The following is a 22,948-nucleotide window of genomic DNA, read 5'->3' as shown; positions in this document are numbered from 1 at the left end:
CTCCCTACTTGATGTAACCTCAGTGCCAGGTATTGAAAAACCAATCACTTCACACCAAGAGTTGAAAATTCAGGCTCTAAAAATTAAAGCACACCGAAGGTTTGTCCCCAGGCGCACGGGGAGTGTTTCGTGTGATGGAACGGAGCCTGCTCGCTGCTACGGGAAGGCTGCCCTGGGCCGGGGGGACCATCAGCGGGGGCGCGCGGGAATGCAGCGGCCCAGGCCCCGCCCGGGACCGGGCCTCAGAACCTGCATTTTAACCGGGTGCTGGGAATCGTGTTCACATTGAACCTGAAGGCGGGCGCTGGCTGGGACTTGCCCAGAGCTGGGTGCAGACGCTGGCGTCCTTCCCCCCTGCCTTTTCTATGCGGGGAAACCCGACTGCTCCAGGGCCACGCATCCTCCGCACCAACCCCAAGCAGTCACAACGCACGGCGTGGGGGAGCAGGCTCCTTCCGGAAGAGGAATTCCTTCTTCCTTCCCAAGCAGGCTGATTTAGATGAAGGTATCAGCAGCCACTGGAGAAGACACAGGAGATTTTGAAGAAAGAAGACTTCACCCATTTCTTTCTCTTTTTAAATGTGTTAATATTCATTTCATTTTCCATCACCATGGATCCCTCCATCCCCTCTTCCACCTCCACCCCCACCCCAATCTCCACACTGCTGTCCATGTCCAGCTCTCTCTCCCTTTTTTTTTCTTTTTTGCTCAATACCGAACCCCCCCGCCCCCCACCTCGAGCTTTGGTTTGTTCATTAAATTCACCCAATTTCTTGAAACTAAAGGAAATTTGAGTGTAGGAGCCAGCAGGAAGGGAGACTTTAAAGAGGCGAATGAGGGAGGTGACTGGGAAACGTGGCATCTCAGGAGGGGGTGGGCCCCCACAAGCCTCTGCACACAGTGGGGGGTGGGAGGAGCTGAAAAGGGAAGTGAGAAAGCAGACCAGCCTGCGGCTCACATGGCCTCCGTGTGGTAAAGTCAAGGGTGAGATCATGTTTGAGACTCTGGGTAGCTCGGCAGCCCGCGGTCTGGGGGCGGGGCCCTAGGCGGCCGAGATCAGGGACCTCAGGTGATTCTCCCTGGACGAAGGCAGCTGGGCCCGCACCAGGTGCCTGACCGGCGGGGTCAGACCACACTGGGCTCAGCAGCCTCGGTGCTTGGGTTCGGGCGAGGAAAGAATTCAGAGCCAAGACCCAAACTGTGAGAGAACGTGCCCTGGGTAAGTCTCAGAGGGAGGAGTAACTCCTAGAAGAAACGGGCTAGACAGGAGCTATGGGGGTGAAGGAAGGGCCCTTGGAGCTGGGGGGGGGGGAGGTAAAGGTAATGTGCTTGGGGGGGGAGGGGGGAGGAGAAGGGGAAGGCAGGGACGTGCTGGGGGGAGGGGGGTAAAGGTAATGTGTCTGGGGGTAGGGGAGGAGAAGGGGAAGGCAGGGACGTGCTGGGGGGAGGGAGGTAAAGGTAATGTGTCTGGGGGTAGGGGAGGAGAAGGGGAAGGCAGGGACGTGCTGGGGGGAGGGAGGTAAAGGTAATGTGCCGGGGGGGGGGGGGGGGGGGAGAAGGGGAAGGCAGGGACGTGCTGGGGGAGGGGGAGCACACTGTGTCCTCCGTCCTGAGGGTTTTAGGGGGAGACTTTGGGGCTCCCAGGGAAGATCTCAGCAGCTTTCCAGGTGAATCCTCCCAGGTCAGGTCTGCGCTGACTGACTGGCCGGCGCCAGGGCAGGGTCATTGTCCAGGGCAGCTGGGCCTGAGGCAGCCAGGGGGTCCCGGGTCTGGTTTTGTGGCTCTTCTGGGCCTGGAGCTGACATACAACTGAGGCCTCGATGTCACCTCTGGGGAGGAAAGGTCAGGGGTCCAAACCCCATGACCAGCGACGTGCTGGGGAGGCAGGTCAGCCAGGGGCGAGGCCCACCCCACCATTGTCCATTGCTAGGCCCCGGGGCTTCCCGCCCAGGTGGCCTTCTGTCCCCACCAGCCCTTGCTCAGGGAGCTGAGGAAGCACACAGCTTTGCAGGGATACAAACCCCAGTTTCGGTTGAAAGGACTCAGAGCAGCCCTGCTGCACAGCCGCCTCCTCTGCGGGGCGGGTAGCCCACGTCACAGGAAGGGCGTCCGACACCCTCCTCAGGGAGCAGGCCCTGCGCCTGTTCTATTGCTCCCGGCTTCTGGGGGCTGCGCCCCTCGGAGGCCTCACAGTCCCCTGGCTTGCGGGGTGCTGGCTTCATCTTCTGACATCGGTCCTAGGACGCGAGCCGCCCTCCCAGCCCCTCGCTGGTCAATCAAAGGCCCGGGCACCCTGGTTTACAAATAAAACGTATTGACCCATGAATCCGAAGTCTGCCTCCAGCCTCATAAATAATGTTCTGGTCAAGTTCCCTTACAGCATGCGTCTCAGAACCGTTCGATCAATCACATCACATTCAGAGACAAGCTTCCCAACTGCTCACTGGTGGGGGCGGGGAAGCAGCCGCTCTGGGCAATGCTCCGACTGACCGACTGACTGACCGACCGACCGACCGACCGACCGTGAGGCCCGCTCGGGTTCTGTAGGACCCACCAGCCCTGACTGCAGCCTCCAGAACAAAGCGCTGGAGCCAGCCTGCGAGGACAGGGCACGGGGCCGAGTGCAGGGCACAGGCAGAACCCAGAGCAGAGCTTTGCGCTTCCTCTTGTCTACGGCGCAGATGGCTGTGCAAACCAAAAAACTACAGCCCTGTCTGCTGTGCGCAGTGGTTAGAGCATCGACCCCTGAGCCTACGGGTCTCGGGTTCAATTCCCAGTCGAGGGCACCTACCTGGGTTGCAGGTTGGATGCCCACCCTGGTTGGGGCACATGCGGGAGGGAACCAGTTGATGTGTCTCTCTCACATCAATGTTCCTCTCTCTCTCTCTCTTTCCCTCCCTCCCTTCCAGTCTGTCTAAAAATCAATGGAAAAAATGTCCTTAGGTGAGGATTAACAAAATAAAATAAAATAAAATAAAATAAAATAAAAACTACAACATGTTATGGGGTTATATCTGTGCAGATGGAACATAAACGGGGTGACCAGCATAAACGGGGTGCATGGGAAGTGGATTTTTTTCACAGTTGCAAAGTTTCCACATTTACATGAAATGGTACAACTCCAAGTAGACAGTGCCAAGTGAAGAGTATATATTGCAATCTGTTGGGCAACCACTAAAAAAAGGCAAAAAGCAATAGTTTCAAAAGACAATGGATAGATGAAAATGGGATGTTAAAAAATCAACCAATTCCCAAGACAGGAAAGGAAGAAAAAAGAAAGACAAACAGAAGACAAATAGCACAATCATACCCATAATTACAGTAAATGTAGAGGTTAAGCTCTCCAGAGGAGAGGCAGAGCTGCTCAGGGTTTGAGAAAGCAGGGCCCAGGGACGCGCTGCTGCCCGGAGATGCGCGTTAAGTGGAAACATCCCGGTAGGCTGAAGCAAAGAGCGGGGACTCCTGCAAGGGCCGAGGAGGCTGGAGTTGCTGTATTAGCATCAAAGACACTTGAAGACCAAGAGTCTGACCGGAAATAAAGAGGGACATTTCGTAGCAAAAAGAGGGTGCATTCCTCACAAAGTCCTAACAATAATAAACGTGTACGTGCCTAATAACAGAGCTTCTGAATACAAGCGGCAACCGGGAACAGAGCCGAAGGGGACAGGGCCAGCCGCCCGTGCGCACTCGGGCACACAGCTTCGGCCTCCCGGTCTGCGGCCGCCGTGCGCTCTGCAGCAAACTGCCCCAAATCAAGAGAAAACCCTTTATGCTGTGGTGAGAGAGAGCAGCCAGAGACAACGCCGCCCGCTCCCCTGTTCTTCTTCCCAGAAGTCAAGACTCGCGGTAGGTCAGTAGCCGTGATTTTGGTTGTACGAGATTTTATTGTTTTCAGCTGCGAGTGGGTCTGGCAGGTGAGCTGACACCAACCCCAGGCACTGCGACAGGTTGCTCTGGAGACGGTCCAGTGTCCCTTGAAGTAGAGGTCACCTGCTTTTCGGTGAGTTCACGGGGCATCCGCAGGCCCAAACTCCTCATGATTGCTTCCCCTTTGGGTGCGAACCTCTGGCCAACGGCCCTGTGTGAGCAAGGTGGGCACCCGTCTCTTTCCTCAGCTTTTATAGACACACAGACGTCTCACACCCAACACCCCCATATCTGAGGAGGAAATTGGGCTAATACTCAATTATAGCTGTCGGAGGAAATTTCCTAAAATGTTACTGACTGCAAAAAGGGAAGAATTCCATTAGCTCGCTTTCATTATTCAATATTCAGCAAAATTAACTGTGCGGCAAAAGCAACTTTCACCGATGCCAGCCCAGAGCTTCACACACCATCTCGTTTTCAAACTGCAATTAAATATTCAGAAGAGTGTACTGCTTCTTGTTAAACTACAGGATACGTGAGTTAAGCTCAGCTCATATTTTTAAAAAATTGACATCGTTGTGAAGGGAAGGCAGAACAAGAGCGTTTGTCAGGAGAACATTCCGGCGACAGCATCCCTGATGCCACCGGCTGGCACCTGAGAACCGATGGAGCAAAGATAGGAGCCGAGTCAGCATCCGCCCGCGCGCCCGGGAGCATGTGATCGAGAGCTGCCCGCCCTGGGACGGAATTATTTTAACCGCAGACAGTGTTGCAATTTGTCCTTAGGTGAGAAAATGAAGGTAAGGATGAGCCATGAAGATGTGTGGAAGCTTTGGGCGTGCTATTGAAACAGACAAGGCTATCTACCGATGTCCAATGATATGAGCCAGGAAATCCGTCCCCACCTCTGTAGCCAGTAGACATACTGTTGTGAAAGTATGTTCCTTGCTTTTCTCCAGTCCCTAGTTGAATATTTTTATGTTAAATGCTTTTTAGTTTTCAATGGCAGTCGACATGCATATTATATTAGTTTCAGGTGTACAGCACAGCGATTAGACATTTATGTACCTCACAGCCCGGCTGGCGTGGCTCAGTGTTGAGCATCTTCCTAGGAACCCGGAGGTCACCGTTCGATTCCCGGTCAGGGCACATGCCTGAGTTGCGGGCTTGATGCCCAGTGGAGAGTGTGCAGGAGGCAGCCAATTAGTGATCGTCTCTCATCATTGATGTTTCTTTCTCTTTCTCTTCCTCTCTGAAATCAAGAAAAATATCTTTTTAAAAACACACAAAAAAACAACAAAGTGATTCCCCTCAATAAGCCTAGTGCCCCCTGGCACCACACTCTCAATCCCTTCACCTTCTTTTCACTGGCCCTTCCCGTCGGCAGCCGTCAGTCTGCTCTGTGTCTAGGAGTCTGCTTCTGTCTTGTTTGTTGTGAAGGTGTTTCCCAGCCCAGACTGAGGTTTAGCTGGATCTTTGAGGGGAGGGGAAACTGAGGAACAAGATATAAAATATGTATTTTCTCGTCCTCGCAATTTGCGTAATAATGCGCACAAAAAGGGCTGGGTGCCCACACCAAGTGATGAGCCTCCAGTTGAGGATTAGAGGCTGTTTTTTAAAAATATATTTTATTGATTTTTTACAGAGAGGAAGGGAGAGAGAGAATTAGAAACATTGATGAGAGAGAAACATCGATCAGCCGCCTCCTGCACACTCCCCACCAGGGTTGTGTCTGCAACCAAGGTACATGCCCTTGACCGGAATCGAACCTGGAACCCTTGAGTCCTCAGGCTGATGCTCCATCCACTGAGCCAAACCGGCCAGGCCGGCGATTTTTAGTTTCTTATTTTTATGTCTTCTGACTCTTTGATTTTAACTCACTGAGACCCACATCAGACTTATGACCTCCAGACGAAAAGGAATAATTGTGTGCTGTTTTAAGCCACTAACTTCACTGCCCCAGTGGACACCGACACCGTGTCCCCTCCGCGGGCTGGAGCTGCCTCCGTGTGTGTGTGTGTGTGTGTGTGTGTGTGTGTGTGTACACTCACTGGGATTCAGGTGTTTTTCTTCACTTTTTCATTGAATTTATTGGGTGACATCGTTAATAATTCTATATACCTCATCTGCATATCGTATTGTTGCCACCCAAGCTCACTGGGGGCTTGTGGAATGAGTGCGAGGGGTGGGCAGCGTGGGCGCAGCGAGGCCTGATGGAGCCGGAGCCCCTGCTCGGCGCCTCCGCTGAGCAACAGCTCTGAGCCATTCCTCGCCGCGGGACGCCATGTCTTCGCTCGCTGGAGAGCAGGCGGCACCTTGCAGGTGCCCCTGGAGATGGCATAACAGAGGCGATACGCGGTGTTTAGATTTTGCAGGAAAACAGGGCTGTGAGGCACCCCGGGGCCCTCAGACCCTGTCTGCCCCCCACTTCCCTTCTCCACTCTCTACCCTCCCTCCAGAGATCCCACTGCTGATGGCGAACTGGCCCACAATCTCGGCCTCTTTCCCACACCCCCCACACCCCCGGCCCTGGGAAAGCCTGGCTTTTGCCTGGACACCTGCCCCATCGTCCAGTCTGCAGTGGGAACACTGCTTCTCCCGCAGCCCTCAGTCCAGCCCTGGGTAGGAGTGTCCCGGGCTGCGTTAAACAACAGACATTTATTGTCTCCACCTTCCCGGTGCCTCTGCTCCCTCGAAGGCTCTGGGGGAGGAGCCTCCTCCACCTCCAGCTCTGGTGGCTCCTGGCCATGCTGGCTCCTCTTGGCTGGTGGAGGCATCACTCCGGTCTCTCTCCTCGTCACAGAGCCCCCCGCCCCCCCGTGTCTCTTCCCCTCCCAGAAGAACACAAGTCACACTGGACTGAGGGCCAGCCCTGCTCCTGTGTGAGCGCATCCTGACCACCCATCTGCAACAATGGCCCAACTTCCCCGTAAGCCTGCCTTCGAGGCTCCAGAACGTCATGGATGTGGGTATACCATCCAACCCAGGGTACCTGCTTTCCACAGCCACCTTCCGCCCCCCAAGTCCCAGCTGCACTCCCTGAGGACTTGGGCGCCTGACACACAGCCCACCCCTTATCCCCAACTGCCACCGGCCAGAGCAGCCTGGCCAACACAAGCCTGACCCGCCCACAGCCCGGCCCCTGCGTCCCCTGACTCGCTCCCCGACACTTCGGCCACCCAGTCCCAGGGCTGCTCCATGGACGTTGCCATCAGCAGAAGGTGGCCCCGAAACCATGAACTCATAAACTTCCTGCGAGACTGAATCTCTTCTACCCAGTTCGTCTCCTGGGACAAGTGTGTGAGTGCTGGGCTACATCCGTGGACAACATACGATTCCTGCCATGACCGAGGGGCCACCGAGAGTGACTTCATCCCCTCTGTCCCCCCCAGGCTCCTCTCCCTGCTGCCACCCCACACCCCTGCCCCCACCAGCCACCAGTCACTGTCCTCCCCTCCTGTCCCTGTGCAGCCGGTCCACCTGGAAACCCTCCATGTCCCTAGAGGCGGGCCTTCCCTTCCAGAGCACAGCACCTCGGGGCTCGCCCGCCCTGCAGACCCGCAGGCTGCCGGCGCGGACCTCAGGGAGGCCCGGGATGTGAGAGGCCCCTGTCTGAGTGCCAAGCTGGGCCTGGAGACTTGAGGCCTTCAGCAGGTTAATCCGGCACACTCCACGCAGTGGTCACAGGCCACTTACCCCTCGGTGCGAGGGTCCCTGCCTGGCTGCTCAGGGCTGAGTGCTCTGGGGTTAACAGTTTTTCTCACAGGGGCTGAGGCCTTGTCTCGTTGCATCCAGCTCCCCGTCTAGTTGGGGCGTGTGCCGCAGGGGTTGGCACCTGGCGCTGGCTCACCCACACAACCCACACAGTGCTCTGTTTTTACAGCCTCTTCCCTCCTCCCACCTTCTGCGGAAATTCAGCAACGTCTCCACCAAAAGTCCACCAGCTGGCGATGGGCCCCGGAGGCCCGCTTCCTGCTCTCAGCACTGAGACGCACTGTCACCTCTAATCTGCTCATCTGTGGCTGCTCCTCCTTCGCCAGCAAAAACTGGCGCCCCTGAGGGCAACGCCTGGAGCCCACCCGCCCTCCTTCCTGGGCGGAGCCGCCTCTGGTCCCAGACCCCAGGCCCGAATGGCCCCTGTTCAGTCTCTCTTTTGACTGGAATCTCCCATCAGCGGTTAAAATTGTTCCCGTCCCCCCATTTTAATAACAAAAATCCCGCCACATCCCGTTCTCCCCACGTTCCCTTTCCTCTCCTCCTGGTCTCCGTGTCCCAGGGTGCGCACCACCCCCAACTCCACGGTCTCCTGAAGCTGCTGCCGCCCCCTCGGGGACGCGCCTCCCTGGGTTTCGGAGACGGACCGCACCTGCTCTGTCCCGAGGCCCTTCCTTCCGTGTCCCCGTCCCCAGGGCCGTCGGAGGCTCTGGGGCCTGTCACCCGCCCTCTGCCGTGGCCGGTCCTCCAGTGGCTCTGGCCATGGCAGTGGGCTGTCACTGACCCAGTCACCCAGAATACACCCTGCACAGCAAAGGCATGGTCTCCCGGCCACTCATCACTCTCCTACACCTTCGTGCGAAGGTCACAGAAATGGACGAGGTGACCCAGCTGGACCCACAGAGCAGCCCTGGGGTCCTCCAGCCCCGACTGGGGGTGTGCCCGCTGTCACCGTGGAACCTGGTGCCCCGCAGCGCGTGGACTGTGGAGCATCAGACTCAGGTCAGCAGAGGAGCGAGGACCTCGGGCGAATGTGGGCCAACCAGAGGGAGAGACAGAGCCAGCAGACACGGTCTCCCCGTTTCTCTCAGGAAGGACTGCTCTCCGAGGGCCTCGTGGGACCAGGCCTCCCCGGGTTCCCACATGCTGTCGTGGCCATTGCAATAAGGCCCAGCCTTCTGTTTTTTCCTCCTCCTCCCCCCCCCCCCCGCCCCCTTCCCCTCCTCTTTCTCCTCTCCCGCCTCCTCTTCCTTCTCCTCCTCCCCCTCCCCCTTCTCCTCCTCCTCCTCCTTTTTAGTAAACTGTGTTTTTATTATTTTTTATTTCTTTTTTTGTTAATCCTCACCCAAGGATATTTGGATATTTTTCCATTGATTTTTTTTTTTTTTTTTTTTTAGGGAGAGTGGAAGAGAGAGGGAAAAACGGAAACACCCTAGACTGATGTCATCCAGGGACCCAGCTCCACAGGCCTTTAGGCAAACCACAGACCCTGGGGGGACGAAGTGACTCTAAGATTGAAGCCAGTGGGCAGCCCACAGGTGTCCTCCACCTTCCCCCAGGCCCACAGGGCCTCCCCGGGTTCACTAGGCGCCGTGCAGATGGGACAGCAGCCGCGCGTCCGAGGGCCCGGGCTATATTCCTATCACTTTGGGTCGAGAGGAAAAAGTGAACGGATCTAAACGAACGCAATGGCCAATGAGGCGGATAGCTCCTCTCCACATGGGAGACGGACAACTCAGAACCCGCAAGATGCTTTTCTAAGGCACGAACTTGTACAGAAGTGTTACACGTGCAGGTTGGGGGGTAGTCTGCACAGCCAGGCAGAGCAGCCAGAGAACAGGCAGGAAAACCTTGGATTCGGGAAGACAGAGTTGCTGCTCTCTGTGCGGCCAAGAACCCCGCACACCACAGCGGCGAGGGAGCGAACGGCCGGCCACCCCTCTGCCCACTGGGCCCCATGCGCCTGCACCGGCCAGGCTGTGTTGAAGAGAAGCTTCCTGCATTGGCTGGTGTTTCCTAGTTGAATCCACGACGTGCCTGCATTTCAGGGTCAGGCACTCAGTGAGATTCACAGCTTGACTTACGTCAGTGCTTCTCAACCTGCGTGTGGGACTTGAGGCTGATGGCGGGGAGGGGGGTCGCGAGATGGACTTCTGAGGGTTGAAAAGAAAGCACTCTCAACTATAAGACATCCCATTGCACTGATGTGCCATTGCTTATTTTTTAAAAGATTTTTCAATTATGTTTAATTTTTTTTAATTTATTTGAGAGGAAGGGGAGAGAGAGAAACATCGATGATGAGACAGAATCATCAATTGGCTGCCTCCTGCACAATCCCCAATCGAGCCTGCAACCCAGGCATGCGCCCTGACAGGGAGTCGAACCATGACCTCCAGGTTCATAGGTCGACACTCAACCACTGAGCCACGCCAGCTGGCCGGGCTAATGTGCCAATGTTTATCTGACCAGTTTCCCATCGGTTGACAGGTGGGCATGTTTTTGTTTATTTTTTGCTATTACAAAGGTGTGATGTCACTGTGATGGTTGATGATAGGTAGGTAGGTAGGTAGGTAGGTAGATAGATAGATAACCGCTCTATATATCTTCATGCACTTAAGCAAGCTGGAATGGGGATAGTGACCAAGACTTGGATTACAGTGTTGCTTAAAGTCAAAACTGCTCTGAAGCTTTGGGAACAAAGGACATATGGCGACAGTGGTTAGAGAGGAACAGAGAGCGGGAGCCTGACTCTGCCCCAGCCCAGCGGCAGGTGAAGGTAGGAGCCTCCATTCCAGCCGCTCCCGCTGTCTGGGTTGAGCTCAAGAAGTGAAAACAAGCCACAGAATTAGGAACAGCGCCTTGCTTGAACACCAGGGTCGTTACCATCTACAGTGATGACACTTTCAATACTGGTGCTCTCATGGAAGCAGAGAAGACTAGGTTAGGTTCATGCCAGGCTGGCATCATGAACTGGGTAAAGACACCGCAGCACAGCCAGGCAGGAAAACCAGGCCCTGGCTGGGGTTCTCAGTGGTGAGAGTCTCGGACCTCGAACCAGAGGGTCAGGGTCTATTCCCGGCCCAGGGCACACACCGAGGTTGCAGGTTCGATCCCCAGCCTGGTCGGGCTGTGTGGGAGGCAACCAATGGAGACACACTGATGTTTCTCTCCCCACAGCCCCATCCCTCCAAAAATCAATGGGAAGAATGTACCGAGCGGATGAACGGCAGAAGTCTGGCAGGGGTCGGCAAACTCATTAGCCAACAGAGCCAAATATCAACGGCACAACGACTGAAATTTCTTTTGAGGGCCAAATTTTTTAAACTTAAACTATAGAGGTAGGTACATTGTTAGTAACTTAATTAGGGTCCTCTGCCCTTTGCTAAAAACGTCCTCAATCTGATGGAGGTCCGTTCGCCGAGGCCGACCCCTTCCACACTCGTCTCGTAGACGTGTTTCGTCCAAGTACCTCCTTCCCCAAAACCGACTTCTGCGCACGGCCACGAAGTTTCAATCGCACGTGGTATTTTGTGGAAGAGCCACACTCAAGGGGCCAAAGAGCCGCATGTGGCTCGCGAGCCGCGGTTTGCCGACCACGGGTCTATGATGAACGGAGCTTCTCAATTCCCCGCCACGTCCTACACTTCTTACCGCTCGGAGTGGGCACAGCCACGGTCAGGTTCCTGTTCCTTGAGGCCTCCTGTTTCATCATTACCTGTCAGAGCCTCACCCCAAAATGACTGAACTTTGGGGGAACTGATACATCTGAGCGAGGTCTGGGTTGTTTCACCCGCAGCCGCAGACCTGCGTCGGCCCGACAGCTGGTGCTTGGGGCACAAACCCCCTCTCTCTGCTCACCCGGGAGACTCTTCCTTGCAGTAACGCCTCTTAATACCCTGGTCCTGCGCGACCGGACACGGTGCTCAGTCGGCCGCGGCCTGCCTTCCTACTGCTCGGTGAGACCACGCGGCGCCGGGACTCGGGGCCAGGCGCGCCCCAAGGCCACCCAGGCGCGCCCCAAGGTCACCCAGGGTCTCCTCTAGGGCGGCACTGACGGTCTGCATCCCACACGCGAGGAAAGACAAGTGGAAACCGGGAGGAATTACTGCATAAATGAGAAGTTCCTCGTGTACATTTCCACAGAGGACTTCACTCCTCCAGCGGCTTCGGAACCATCTGGTCCCTGCAAACACCCAGCCGCCTTAGCACCTCCCGGACGCGGAGCACCCTCAGGTGACCCGGCCGGGCGGAGGGACAAGGTCAGACGGGACGCTAGACCCGGGCACGTGTGGGTCAGGCCCAGATTCCCTCGGTGAACCCAGGCGGCTGGCGGGGCGTTTCCCGCGCCCAGGAATCCGCGCGGAGCGGCCTCCGTCCGCGGGCGAGGGACGGGCTGGTCGGGGTCGGGCGACGGGGGCACGCGGCACCCGCGCCCCGCCAGCCCTCGGCGCCCCACGCAGCGTCCGTCAGAGCACCCCCCAGCCCCGCGCGGCCCCCCAGACCAGCGCCCGCGCGCGTGCTCCGCGCTCCCGAGCCGGCGGCCGGCGGTGGCGTGTGCTGACGTCATATGGGCCGCCCGCCCCCGATTGGCCGCGGCCGCCTCACCAGACCGCGAGCGCACGGGCACGCGGGCGGGGCGGGGCGCGCGGAGGCCACGCCCCCAGGCGCGAGCCGGGCAGCGGGCGCCGGATCACGTGACTCGGGCCCCAGCCACCCGCCTTATAAGCCGCGCGCGGGGCGCCGCGGGCCCAACTCCGGGCATTCCGGGCCGGGACCTCCTGCACTTCCTCCTCCGGGACCTCCTCCGTCGGCGAGCCCGCGGGCGGGCGCCCCTCGGCCAGGTACGCGGAGCCCGGCGCAGTCCCGGGTGGGAGCGGGGCAGCCGGCCTCCGTCGGGTCCGCGGCACCGAAGCCGACCCCAGTGGGATCCGCTGTAGTCCCGACGCCCGCGGGCCCGGCCCTGGTCCCCGACGCCCGCGAGGACCCCGGTACCTCGTCCTGGGCGGCCTGCGCACGCACGGAGTCTGGGACACTTTTGGGTAGAGGGGGCGCGTGCGGGCGGGAACGAGTCGGCGCTGCAGCCCGTGGCTCCCCCCGCCCCCGTTGCCCCCTGTGCTCCCATACCCGCGGCTCCGGGGCAGGCAGTTTGCCTTGACGTGCTGGCGATGAAGGAGAGCACAGCCTCCCGGGTGGGTCTCCCCGTTTCTTGGAAATGAACTTGGCCGCGACCCCGCCTTCCCGCCCCCCTTTCCTTCCAGGAAAGCCCGTCCCACCCGGTGACTGATGCCCAGGCTGGACGATCACTTCTGGAGCTGTTCCTGTGCTCAGGGCGCCAGGCACCGCGGCCGCCCGGCAGCCCGCGCCGGAGGGCTGGCGGCCAAGGTGGGAGCGATGATCACCTCCTCGGTGGCCAGGCCCTCGCTGCGGGCGGCCCACAGCGCCCCCCACACCGACCCGGCTCGCGGGCCTCGGAGCCCGGGCGAGGGGGCCCGGGGCCAGGGCAGCGGCAGCGGCCACGCCACCAGCTGGCACCACCACCTGCTGCAGAGGAGCCTGGTGCTCTTCTCCGTCGGGGTGGTCCTCGCCCTCGTGCTCAACCTGCTGCAGGTGCAGAGGAACGTCACCCTGTTCCCCGAGGAGGTGATCGCCACCATCTTCTCCTCCGCCTGGTGGGTCCCTCCCTGCTGTGGGACAGCGGCTGGTGAGTAGAATTTTTTTATAAGATGTCTGTTTGCTCAGTGATTTTCAGGCTGAGAAACATTTATTTGAAAATGGAGCCATCCGGAGGAAAGGCATGCATGTCCGGCGTTGATGATCTCAGCGGGAGGGGAGGACAGGAACCCACGGCCGGCCTCCAGGTGGGAGGAGGCTGATGGCGATGCGCTGGGAGATAGGCGCGGGGCCAGCCCTTTCCCCCACTTTGGGGCTCGGAGGACGCGGCAGTGTTTGGGAGCCAGGGCTGTCACCCGCGCCAGCTCCCCGATTGGCCGCTGCGGAACTGGTGAGCAGAGGCACCTGGCCGCCATTGGCTGCCGGTGCAAACACGCTACACGCCGGGTAACTGAAAACAAACTGTCACGTGGGCAGAGGCGTTGCCAGGGAACCGCCTCCCAACTTCCTTCTGCGGAGCAGGCCCGCCCCAGCCTGCGGGGAAGAGAGGCCCCTGGCTGGGCGTGCGGGGTCTGCGCACCCAGCTGGGCAGGCCGTCTAGCCGCTGGGCAGGCCGTCTAGCCGCTGGGCAGGCCGAGGGTCTCGGTAGAGTTTTTGGGTTCCGCTGGTTGGATGAGGCTGCGGAATTGTCCCCCGCCCAGGTCACGTAGTGCTTCTCAGTCATACAGCATTCGGGAATCAAATCCTGTCAGCTCCGCCGCAGTGGGCACCCCGGGAGCACCCCACGATCGGTGGGCGGAGTAAACTCCTGCTCAGCCCAGAGGAGGAGCGCCCCGCCGTGCGCTTGGTGGCTAGCCCCTCTGCTTCCCCTGCTCAGCTGTAGCTCCATATTACAGATGGGGACACTGAATCACAGGTTCGACACCGCGTCCAGGGGGCACGGCCTGCACGAGTTCTTAACTTCGTACTGTCTCCCTGGAGACGGTGAGCAGACTCACTCCCAGGAGCAGGGAGGCGGGAGGCTCAGGGTGGAGCGTGTGTTCCAGCCAGGACCCCTGGGGCTGGGGACACTGGTTTCTGAGCAGGGGGACAATGTTTTCTTTTTTTTCTAGGGGGACAATGTTTTCATCTTTGTCCTCAAAGGTGAAGTTCCTGCTTCATTTTTTTTGAAACCCTTTAAATACACGCTGTGCCGGTTTGAGAACTAGCTTTAGATGTGAATTCTATTTTCCATACACATTTGGTGCAGTAGTTTCTTTGGATCAAAAACTTGATCTTAGCCCGGCTGGTGTGACTCAGTGGTTGAGCATCCACCTATGAACCAGGAGGTCACAGTTTGATTTCCGTCAGGTCAGGGCACATGCCTGGGTTGCGGGCACGATTCCTAGTGTGGGGCGTGCAGGAGGCAGCCGGTCAATGATTCTCTCTCATCATTGATGTTTCTATCCCTCTCTCCCTCTCCCAAGCTCTGAAATCTATAAAAAAAATATATATATTAAACTTAATTTTATAAATAAAAGGTTTAGCTTTCTTTGAAATGGAATCTTCAGGAAATTCTAGGAATGCTTGAAACAATTCCTCAAACCTTCCTTTTCTTTTTTGGACCATCACCCACGATTCTGAGAACATTCCATAGTACCTTTCCACCTACTTAGCTTTTCATTTTCAAAGGTAAGGTTAAATTATAGCACAGTAGTTACAGAGTGTGGGGTTCTCTTTTTCAAAGCTCCACAATTAGAACTTGAAACGTAACATGAAATTGAAACTGAAAGTCTTTCGTTTTTCGAGTTTGGCTAGAGCTGTGTTTCCTGTTTCTCTGTTCAAGAACCTAGAGCAGTTACCTCTCCCGGAGGACAGCCGACAGCCGGGGGCTCTGCCTGGCCCTCACGCCTGAGCCAGGAGTGGTGCAGAACCTTCATCCCACACGCCCTGTGGTGCCTCACGCTTTCCGCTGGCTCCTCTCCCAGAACCCCACGCCTTCTCCCGGCTCCATTCTCTTCTTGCTCATGCTTTCAAATTCTGGGTCTGAAAACTTTCTAACTGCTCAGATCCAGGAGCTAGCTCCTCCTCTGTCTTGTTACATAATCCTATTTTACACATGAGGAAACAAACAGTTTCCATGCCTGGTCCCTGGTCTCCCATGGGGCAGGGCCTGGGCTCCTGGGGACAGATGGTGCCCTAGCCTCCTGCGGTCAGAGCTGCCATCCCTCACCCCTGAGTCCAGGGCCAGCCTGTGGGCACGGGGCCTCTGACCCGGACGTCAGTGTGACCAGCATCAGCGCTGGCCCTGGAGGAGCGTCAGACTTACGGCACGACAGCCTGGAGAGCTCACGGAGGGCCCTCTTCCTTGTGGATGGGAACCACGTGACGAAGCAGAGCAGGCCGCAGGGCTCAGGCCCGTGTGGCTGGGCCCCTGCTCGGGGCACGTCTGCTTAAGTAAATCAAAGACTGGTTTTGCTCTAAACTGTGATATTTTTTGTATGTACTCAAGGAGAACAAAAATATAAAACTAGTCTGAATTTCATCATTACGTTACCACAGGTTAGTCTCCTGGAAAAGCACTGGTTTGTGTAGTCTTAATTGCCACATAGAAAGCCTGTCATTTTAAGCTGTTATGGTCATGTTATGTTCTTGAAGTCATTCTGACTGTTCTCTTCTTGTCTGGCAGCGGTTGTCGGCTTGCTGTACCCCTGCATCGACAGTCATCTTGGGGAGCCCCACAAGTTTAAGCGGGAGTGGGCCAGCGTGATGCGCTGCGTGGCGGTGTTCGTGGGCATCAACCATGCCAGCGCTGTATCCTTCCATGGGCGTGCCGTGTCCGGAGCGTTCTCGTCAGTTGTGTGTGGAAGCGTTGCGTTACTTTGGATGAGTGTGTGCTGTCTGATAGCCTGTGGATGATGTTCTTCCACGTGTTTTATTTTAAAGCCTGTCGCTTAGTTTACACTCAAAGGTTTTAGCATGGCCCTGCGTCCTCCGGTTTATTTCCCAGCTTATTTCCAGAGACGGTGCAGACACTGCCCAAGGCCGAGTGAACTGTTCTCTCTCCTCTGTCGGCAGTATCTTACCTCCTCAGAGTCTGTTCTTCACGCCCTTGCATTGTGGTGACCTGGTTCTTGCGGCCCATTGACCTCTGGTGACGGGGTCACTGTTGCTGGGCTTCTCCCAAAAGGCCAAGGCGAGGCCTGGCCATGACCATGGCAGTGCCCGGCGGTCCCCAGGTCCCCGGTGGAGCGCATGACATGGAACATAAGTGCATTTTGGGAGGAAGGTCCATAGTATCCCAGGGCTCAGAAGGTTTATGGCTCCTCGAGAGTCTGTTTTCAATCTTGGAGAAAGATACTCTCGGAGCTACCAGTTCCTCAATCTGCTCCCCGTTTGATGGTGAGATGCCTGAAGGGTGCTTGTTCTAAGATATCTTAGCTCTGACAAGTTCACTCTGCCACCGGCTGGAAAGCAGAGCTGCGATGGAAGCCAGCTGCACGTCTCTGCGAGCGGGCGTGCGTGATGACGAACGTGGTCTGAGAGGGTCTCGTGCCGATGTCGAGGAGAGCACTCATAAGATGAGAAATAAGAACTGGACTGAAGATGCCTTACTACCAAAATAAGTTGTTTTGTGGCTGAAATGCCAGCAGAATTTTACATACGGCTGTCAGAAGCTTGCCTGTCAGTTGAATTTGTACCCAGTGACCTCATAGAAGCTTCAGGCCACCTTGCTCCCGGGACCCTTGCATCCGCCCATCTCTCTGCAGCTCACTGGGTGGCTTTATGGATGGAGGATTATGTGCACAAGAAGAAAAATACATGTAGGCTCTGGGGTTTTCTGTGTTTTTTAGTCTTATTAAATAACACTAACTTTTCCTTAACTTTCCATCATCAGAAGTTGGATTTTGCCAATAACGTTCAGCTCTCCTTGACCTTAGCGGCCCTGTCCTTGGGCCTTTGGTGGACATTTGACCGTTCGAGAAGCGGCCTTGGGCTTGGGATCACCATCGCCTTCCTTGCCACACTGATCACCCAGCTGCTGGTGTACAACGGCGTCTACCAGTAAGCACGGCCCGCGGTGGCAGTCCCGCCACTTGGCTCAGACGCTCCCATTTTATTTATGCAAAGAGCCATAGACACGACATGACATGCTCAGAAATGCTGCTTATTGCGGAGTCCACGTTGGAAATGCCCCGCCCACAATGTCCTGTAAAGGGAAACCAGCTGGAGCGAGAAAGAGCGTCCTGATGTTAACACCACGGGTCCCACTGCAGGACTCACGGGCGGTTGGCTCAGCTCCTTTCTCCTTTGTCCGCAGGTACACCTCCCCCGACTTCCTCTACATCCGCTCCTGGCTGCCCTGCATCTTCTTCTCCGGAGGTGTGACGGTGGGGAACATAGGACGACAGCTGGCCATGGTACGTGAATTGTCACATGGGCGCCGGCCCCTGTAGTTTCTCAGCTCCGTCGGACTGCTTTATGGAACGTTTTCTGTGTGTTGACAAATGTCTCATTGAGACTCAGCAGCAACAGATTGAGAAAAGAGTATATTTTTTAAAAAAAGATGCCCAGCTAGTTCTTTGCTCGGTCACATGGGTGCCGATACCTGAGAGCACAGCGCAGCCCTGGGGTCACAGGCCCCTGACTTCCTGCGGCCACGTGCAGAGACCACGCGAGACAGGTGCCGATGACGTGGGGAAAGGGCGTCCGAGGCAGGCGGAGCCCGAGGCCGAGCTGCCCACCTGTGGGTGCCAGGTCGGGCCTGGCTCAGCGTCACGGGAGGTGGCCCTGCCTGGCGCAGCCTGTCCCCTTGGCACAGCTGTGCTGAGAGCCAGCAGGAAACGAAGTCGGGGTCAATGGCAGTTCTCGGTAGTTAAAATCAGCGTCTGAATGCTTTTTGCAAAGAAAATTCAGTGTGGACATTTAACTCATTTTGAGTTGACGGACTCAAGGGCTTAACAGAGCTCATTGGGCTACAAGGAGGCTGCTCGTGGACCCGCTGTCACTGCTGTGCAGGCGCTGAGCCGCACCGCGCGCAGCTGGAGCCGTCCAGTGGCGTCTGTGTGCCTGAAGCCTGTCCGGAGTCTGCACAGCCTCTCAGAGGGTTTGAAACTTGCTATTAGAGTCAAAAGAAGAAGAAGCTAGAGTCTCAGTAGGACCATTGCTCTCAGGTAAACAAGAGGGCTGTCTTGGAAAATGTATCTCTGTCCCTCGTGTGGTATTCTCGAAACAGGACATTGCTGTGCTGGCTGGGCGCCCTGCCTTTGGTTTCCCTTCCATCCCCCAAAGTGTCTGTAAGTCTGAAAGCTGCTCCCTCCTCATGGGAAAGTCAGGCCCAGCTCGCTCTCCCACCCAGTGGCCTTCGGTCCCGAAGCCCTCTCCCCAGAGAGCCCCCCCACGTCAGCCAGAAGGGAGGGTGCTTTTCCCTGGTTCTTGCCCTTTCCTGGGGCCACAGAGAGCCTTTCTGAAACTCATGCTGCCGCCACAGCAAGAAGACGGACGTGAAGCCAGATGGCCTTTCACAAGACTCCGGCTGGAATGTGGGGAGTTACTTTTGCTCCAGATTATGTCGGGGCTGAGAATGAAAAAGACGCTGACAGTAAGGGTTGTTTAGGAAGTGGAGACGCCCGTCGCAGCGACTGTCCCAGCCTCTCTGTAGTTTCTTATGGCACCTTTGTTTAGGGGGTTTCCCCAACCACAGCAGGAGGTGGTCGCCTCCTGCACCCGCCAGATCAGGGCCTCGGCCACCACTGCCCAGAGCCCGGCCACAGGGAGCCCCGAGGCCCGGCTCCCGGTCCTGCGGGTCTGGGCGTCGCCGGAATGGCCGGCCGCAGGGCGTGCCTGTTCTCTGGCAGGCGCTCGTGGCGCAGAGGCCTAGGCTGTGCCATGAAGTGGCCTCTTCAGAAAGAGCAGGAGACACTGTTCTCCTCAGGGAGGCGGGAGAAGTGAGCCTATGTCTGTGTTCTTTCTTCGGAGAAAGGAAACAAATTAACAGCTTTCGTGTTTCATTGTGTTTGTAAAACTAGGGTCACTCTGTTCAAAATTGGTTGGTGTTTTGGAAACGGGGCATGTCACCCGGCCAGGCGGCGGTGGGAGCCGCCCTCGCAGCCCTGTGCACTCCCACAGGCCACGCGAGGAACACGCCTGGCTCCGCGCTGTCGGCCGGTTCACAGCGCGCTCTGGGTGTGAAACTGACCTGCCAGGTGTGAGGCTGTGACAGTGACGAAGGCGAGGTCTGCGGGTGGAGACCCCAGGTGGGCATCGTGCTCAGCGACCAGGTCTGGCCGAGTCCACTGTCACCATGGGCTCCTGCTGATCCGTCGTCACGGCAATTCTTGTCTGTAGCCTCTTCAAATGCATCCCTGTCCCTGGTTCCGTCCTGTCCTCTTCGAATGCTTTTCTGTCCTCACCCAGGTGCCCCCCCCCACCTAGCCCCCCCCCCCCCCCCCCCCCGCCTCGCAGAGAAGTATAGTCAGTCTTCACTAACACTGTTGACAGGTTCTGCGACTTTGAGAGGTTTGACCACAGGCTGATCGACACATGGGTTAGGTTCCCTGCAGGTCACTGGGCTACAAGGAGGCTGCTCGTGGACCCGCTGTCACTGCTGTGCAGGAGCTGAGCCGCGCTGCGTGGGTGTGCCAGCTGGAGGCGTCCAGTGGCTCTGTGTGTTTGAAGCCTGTCCTGAGTCTGCAGCAGCCTCTCAGAGGGTTTGAAACTTGCTGTTAGCAGCTTAAAGTTTTATCTCAAAAGAGGTCAGGCTTCCAGCTGCCGCGTCCCTGCGCGGTATCTGCCTCCCTCGGCTGATCGCTGGCGGCAGGGCGTCCTGCGCAGCAAGGACCTGGCTCTCCTGTGGCGCTTCACTTCGCTTTGGTGTTGGCTGACAGTCCGGCGTGGCGGGCGGCAGTAGGAACTGCCCTCCCCGTTTTAAAGATGGAGAGGCAGCCACTGGCCGAGTGGGCGCAGAGAGGGCTGGCGCTAGGCTTGTCGCGAGTGTGCCCTGCGCCTCCTGATGGAGGACACACCGGTCACTAACCTGTGAGAGGGTCCTGGGCTCGCACGATCGCCGCCCTCTCACCACTGAACACCCTGTTCTTGGCGGCACGGTGCGTGGGCACACGCGTCTGTCTGAGCTGGTGCCGACTCTTGCCTGGTCGTCCGTGCTCTCACTCTAGTCCCCCACCTGATGTGTCCCCGCACACACAGCTCTGAGCCCTTTGTGAGCTGGCCTCACGGCCGGGTTGCGGTGCGAGTTCTGCTCTGAATCCTCTGGCTGAAGTTGCTGCGGACCTTCCTCTTCCTCCTGCCCGTCTCAGGCTCTCAGATGGCCGCTTCCTAAAAGTCTGCGTCCTCAGCGCTCCTTGGGGGATGACAGTCCCACGCTGCTTACACGTCTATCACAGGAGGTCTGGTCCTGTAGCCGAGTGGCCCCAGGCATGTCCTCTGCCAGCGTTCCCGCTTCCCGTCTCCGTCATCACCTCGGACAAGGGACTTCCCCCTCCACCTCTCGGGTCCGCCCAATTGCTAGTAGCTCTGTGTGCGCTGTGCTCATTTCACTCACTCCGTCTCTCTGTTCTCATAGGGCGTCCCCGAAAAGCCGCACAGCGACTGAGTCTCCCGCCACTGCTTCTGGGGGACAGCCAGGCGTGGCACCGACACCCAGGCTTGGGCGGGGCAGCGACAATCTTCCCTTGGGATCGCGGAGACTGGCCTGACTCACCAGGACTCCCCGGGGAAACCGCCCGCTTAGGTGAGCAGGCGCCCAGAGGGACAGCTCGCCTGGAGATATGCCACCTCAGCTCCCTCGTGCCTGCCCTGCCCTGCCCTGCCCTGCCCTGCAGACCCTGGACCCGGCGGAGGCAGGTGGGCCGCGGGCGCCATTTCTGAGCGTTCCATGCTGTTTATCTCATGAAAAGCAAGTTGCCATATGACAAAACCTTGAACTAAAGCCCAAGTCCCAGCTCTGGATTGTGGTCCTGCCCACAGTGGAGAGCTTGCCGGTGCTTAACAAAGGCGAGTGTGATGAGATAGGAACGATATTTATCCACAAGATTTAAAAATAGGGCTGTGTGAAGAAAGAGCTGCAGGGGCGCACACAGTGGTCAGGACACCAGGCCCACCACGCTCTGCGGCGCACCTGGGGTCACGGTGCCCAGGGGAGCCCCTGCCCACTGAGAGTGGGGGTTGACAGGGCAGCTCTGCAGGGGACAGTGGGTGAAGTCGGGTCTGCCCTGGGTTTCCGCCTCCATGAGCCGGACTGCTGTTTCCTTGATGCTCTAGCGTCGAGAGGACTTTGCACGGCCCTATGGGATCTGCAATCTGTGATTGCCTTGTGAACGACCGTCCGTCCGCTCCAGCACTCGTGTTTCCGCCTGTGCCGAGGTGCTGGCGAGCACAGTCCCCCACCACTGGCACCGGCCACGCGGGCCCGGGTTGCAAGCATCGGGTCCTTCACTTCAAGTGCAATGTGTACGAAAACCAATCTGAGCCTTGTATTCTCTACATATTTATTTTTTTTAACGAGTGAGATGTTAGAGGTTCTCCATCCATTTCAGCCCTGCACGGAGGCAGGTCAGCAATAATTCCTCCCGGGGAGTCGCTGTTGCCATGCCCGCCTGAGCCCGGCTCCTTTCAGTTTTCCAGTTCTGTGGGTTTCAGTAAACGTAACTCTTACTTACAAATTTATCTTCTTTCATATTTTGAAATGTCCATGTTTTTGGTTTAAATTCTGGGAAAGCAGCTTGGTTCAAAGGCTCCTGGGATAGAAGCCGGCGGTCAGCAGGCAGGACTGGGCACTCGGCTGCCCGGGATCTTTGTTGTTTCAAAGAAAATCTCTTACAGTAAGTTTTAAGTTACTGTGGCTGATTGTTTTAGGAGAATTTTGTTGAGGAAAACGGGATTGTCCTCAACTTGGCAATGAGCCGCTATACATTTTCTGAAGACGAATGACTAGAATGTGCAAAGGTTTTCCAGCAGAGACGCCAGCATTTTGTGAAAACCGGAAGTCATTATCTGAAAGAAGTCCTCGAATCTAAATCCATTTGATGATGGGCAAACAACTAGTGTTTTTTTCTCTTCAGCTGGAAGTAAATCTGTGTCTCTTAGCAAGAATGTGGCCAAAAGATGTGCCTCTGGAGACTCCCTTTGCCGGGACTTTACCGCGAGCGCACGAGCCAGAGGGACCCGCGTCTTAGTCACTCGTGTGGCCAGGGAGCACGGCAGAGGAGCAGCAGGGAGGTCGCGTTCACACTCAGTGTCGGCAGTGTGTTCTTTTTGCATTCGTTTTTTATGTCTATTAAAGGTTCAACACCAACCATGTACTCATGGGTGTTTCTTCAAAATGGGGGGTGTTAGGATTTGGAATGGACGAGCCTCAGGGAACCAGGACTCCCCTGGGAATCGGCTCCCCCGGGCTCGGGACCTGCCCTGGGGATGGGAGTGGTGGGGGGCTCCAGAGAGGGCCATGCTGGGAGGCAGGGGAGGGGCCGGCTCAAGTTACCTGCGGTCTTACCTGGGGAATGTTCCTGGCAGATTAAAGTCTGGAATCAGTTATAATGAAGCCACATGGTGCCCTGTGTTCCCCTCCTTGAGTTACAGACATGCCCTTTATCTCGGGGGTAGGAGGGAGAAAGGCCCCCAAGTTAATACTCCCACATGTGACCTGCGATCCACTGTGCACGAAGCAGGAAGAATTCGGCCCCGGAACAGATCCCAGTGGCGCCCTGAGGAGGCCTGCCCCAGGGAAGCAGGAGGCTGCAGGCTGACCAGCAGCCCCTGA

At 57.2% G+C, this 22,948-nt stretch overlaps 1 protein-coding gene across 3 annotated transcripts; it reads left to right on the top strand.

The window, feature by feature from the left end:
* Nucleotides 1-12,315: 12,315 nt before the first annotated feature.
* Nucleotides 12,316-22,483, top strand: INSIG1 (insulin induced gene 1; the record flags this gene model as incomplete). 3 transcript variants are annotated; one of them, XM_081101881.1, is made up of 7 exons in its annotated part: nt 12,328-12,422; nt 12,840-13,282; nt 15,860-15,984; nt 17,069-17,235; nt 17,492-17,591; nt 20,753-21,033; nt 22,251-22,483. In XM_081101881.1, the coding sequence occupies 5 exons, from the start codon at nt 12,865-12,867 to the stop codon at nt 20,780-20,782; spliced, it is 840 nt and encodes a 279-aa protein (XP_080958007.1). In that variant the 3' UTR covers nt 20,783-21,033; nt 22,251-22,483. The 3 variants fall into 3 exon arrangements, with proteins under 3 accessions (XP_080958006.1, XP_080958007.1, XP_080958005.1); XM_081101880.1 differs by lacking the exon at nt 20,753-21,033 and having other exon boundaries at nt 12,316-12,422; XM_081101879.1 differs by lacking the exon at nt 12,328-12,422 and having other exon boundaries at nt 12,865-13,282; nt 20,753-20,920.
* Nucleotides 22,484-22,948: the final 465 nt, after the last annotated feature.

This window comes from Myotis nattereri (genome assembly GCF_964212035.1).
Source record: "Myotis nattereri genome assembly, chromosome: 11".
NCBI lineage: Eukaryota > Metazoa > Chordata > Mammalia > Chiroptera > Vespertilionidae > Myotis > Myotis nattereri.
This window is presented reverse-complemented; position numbering and strand designations above follow the sequence as displayed.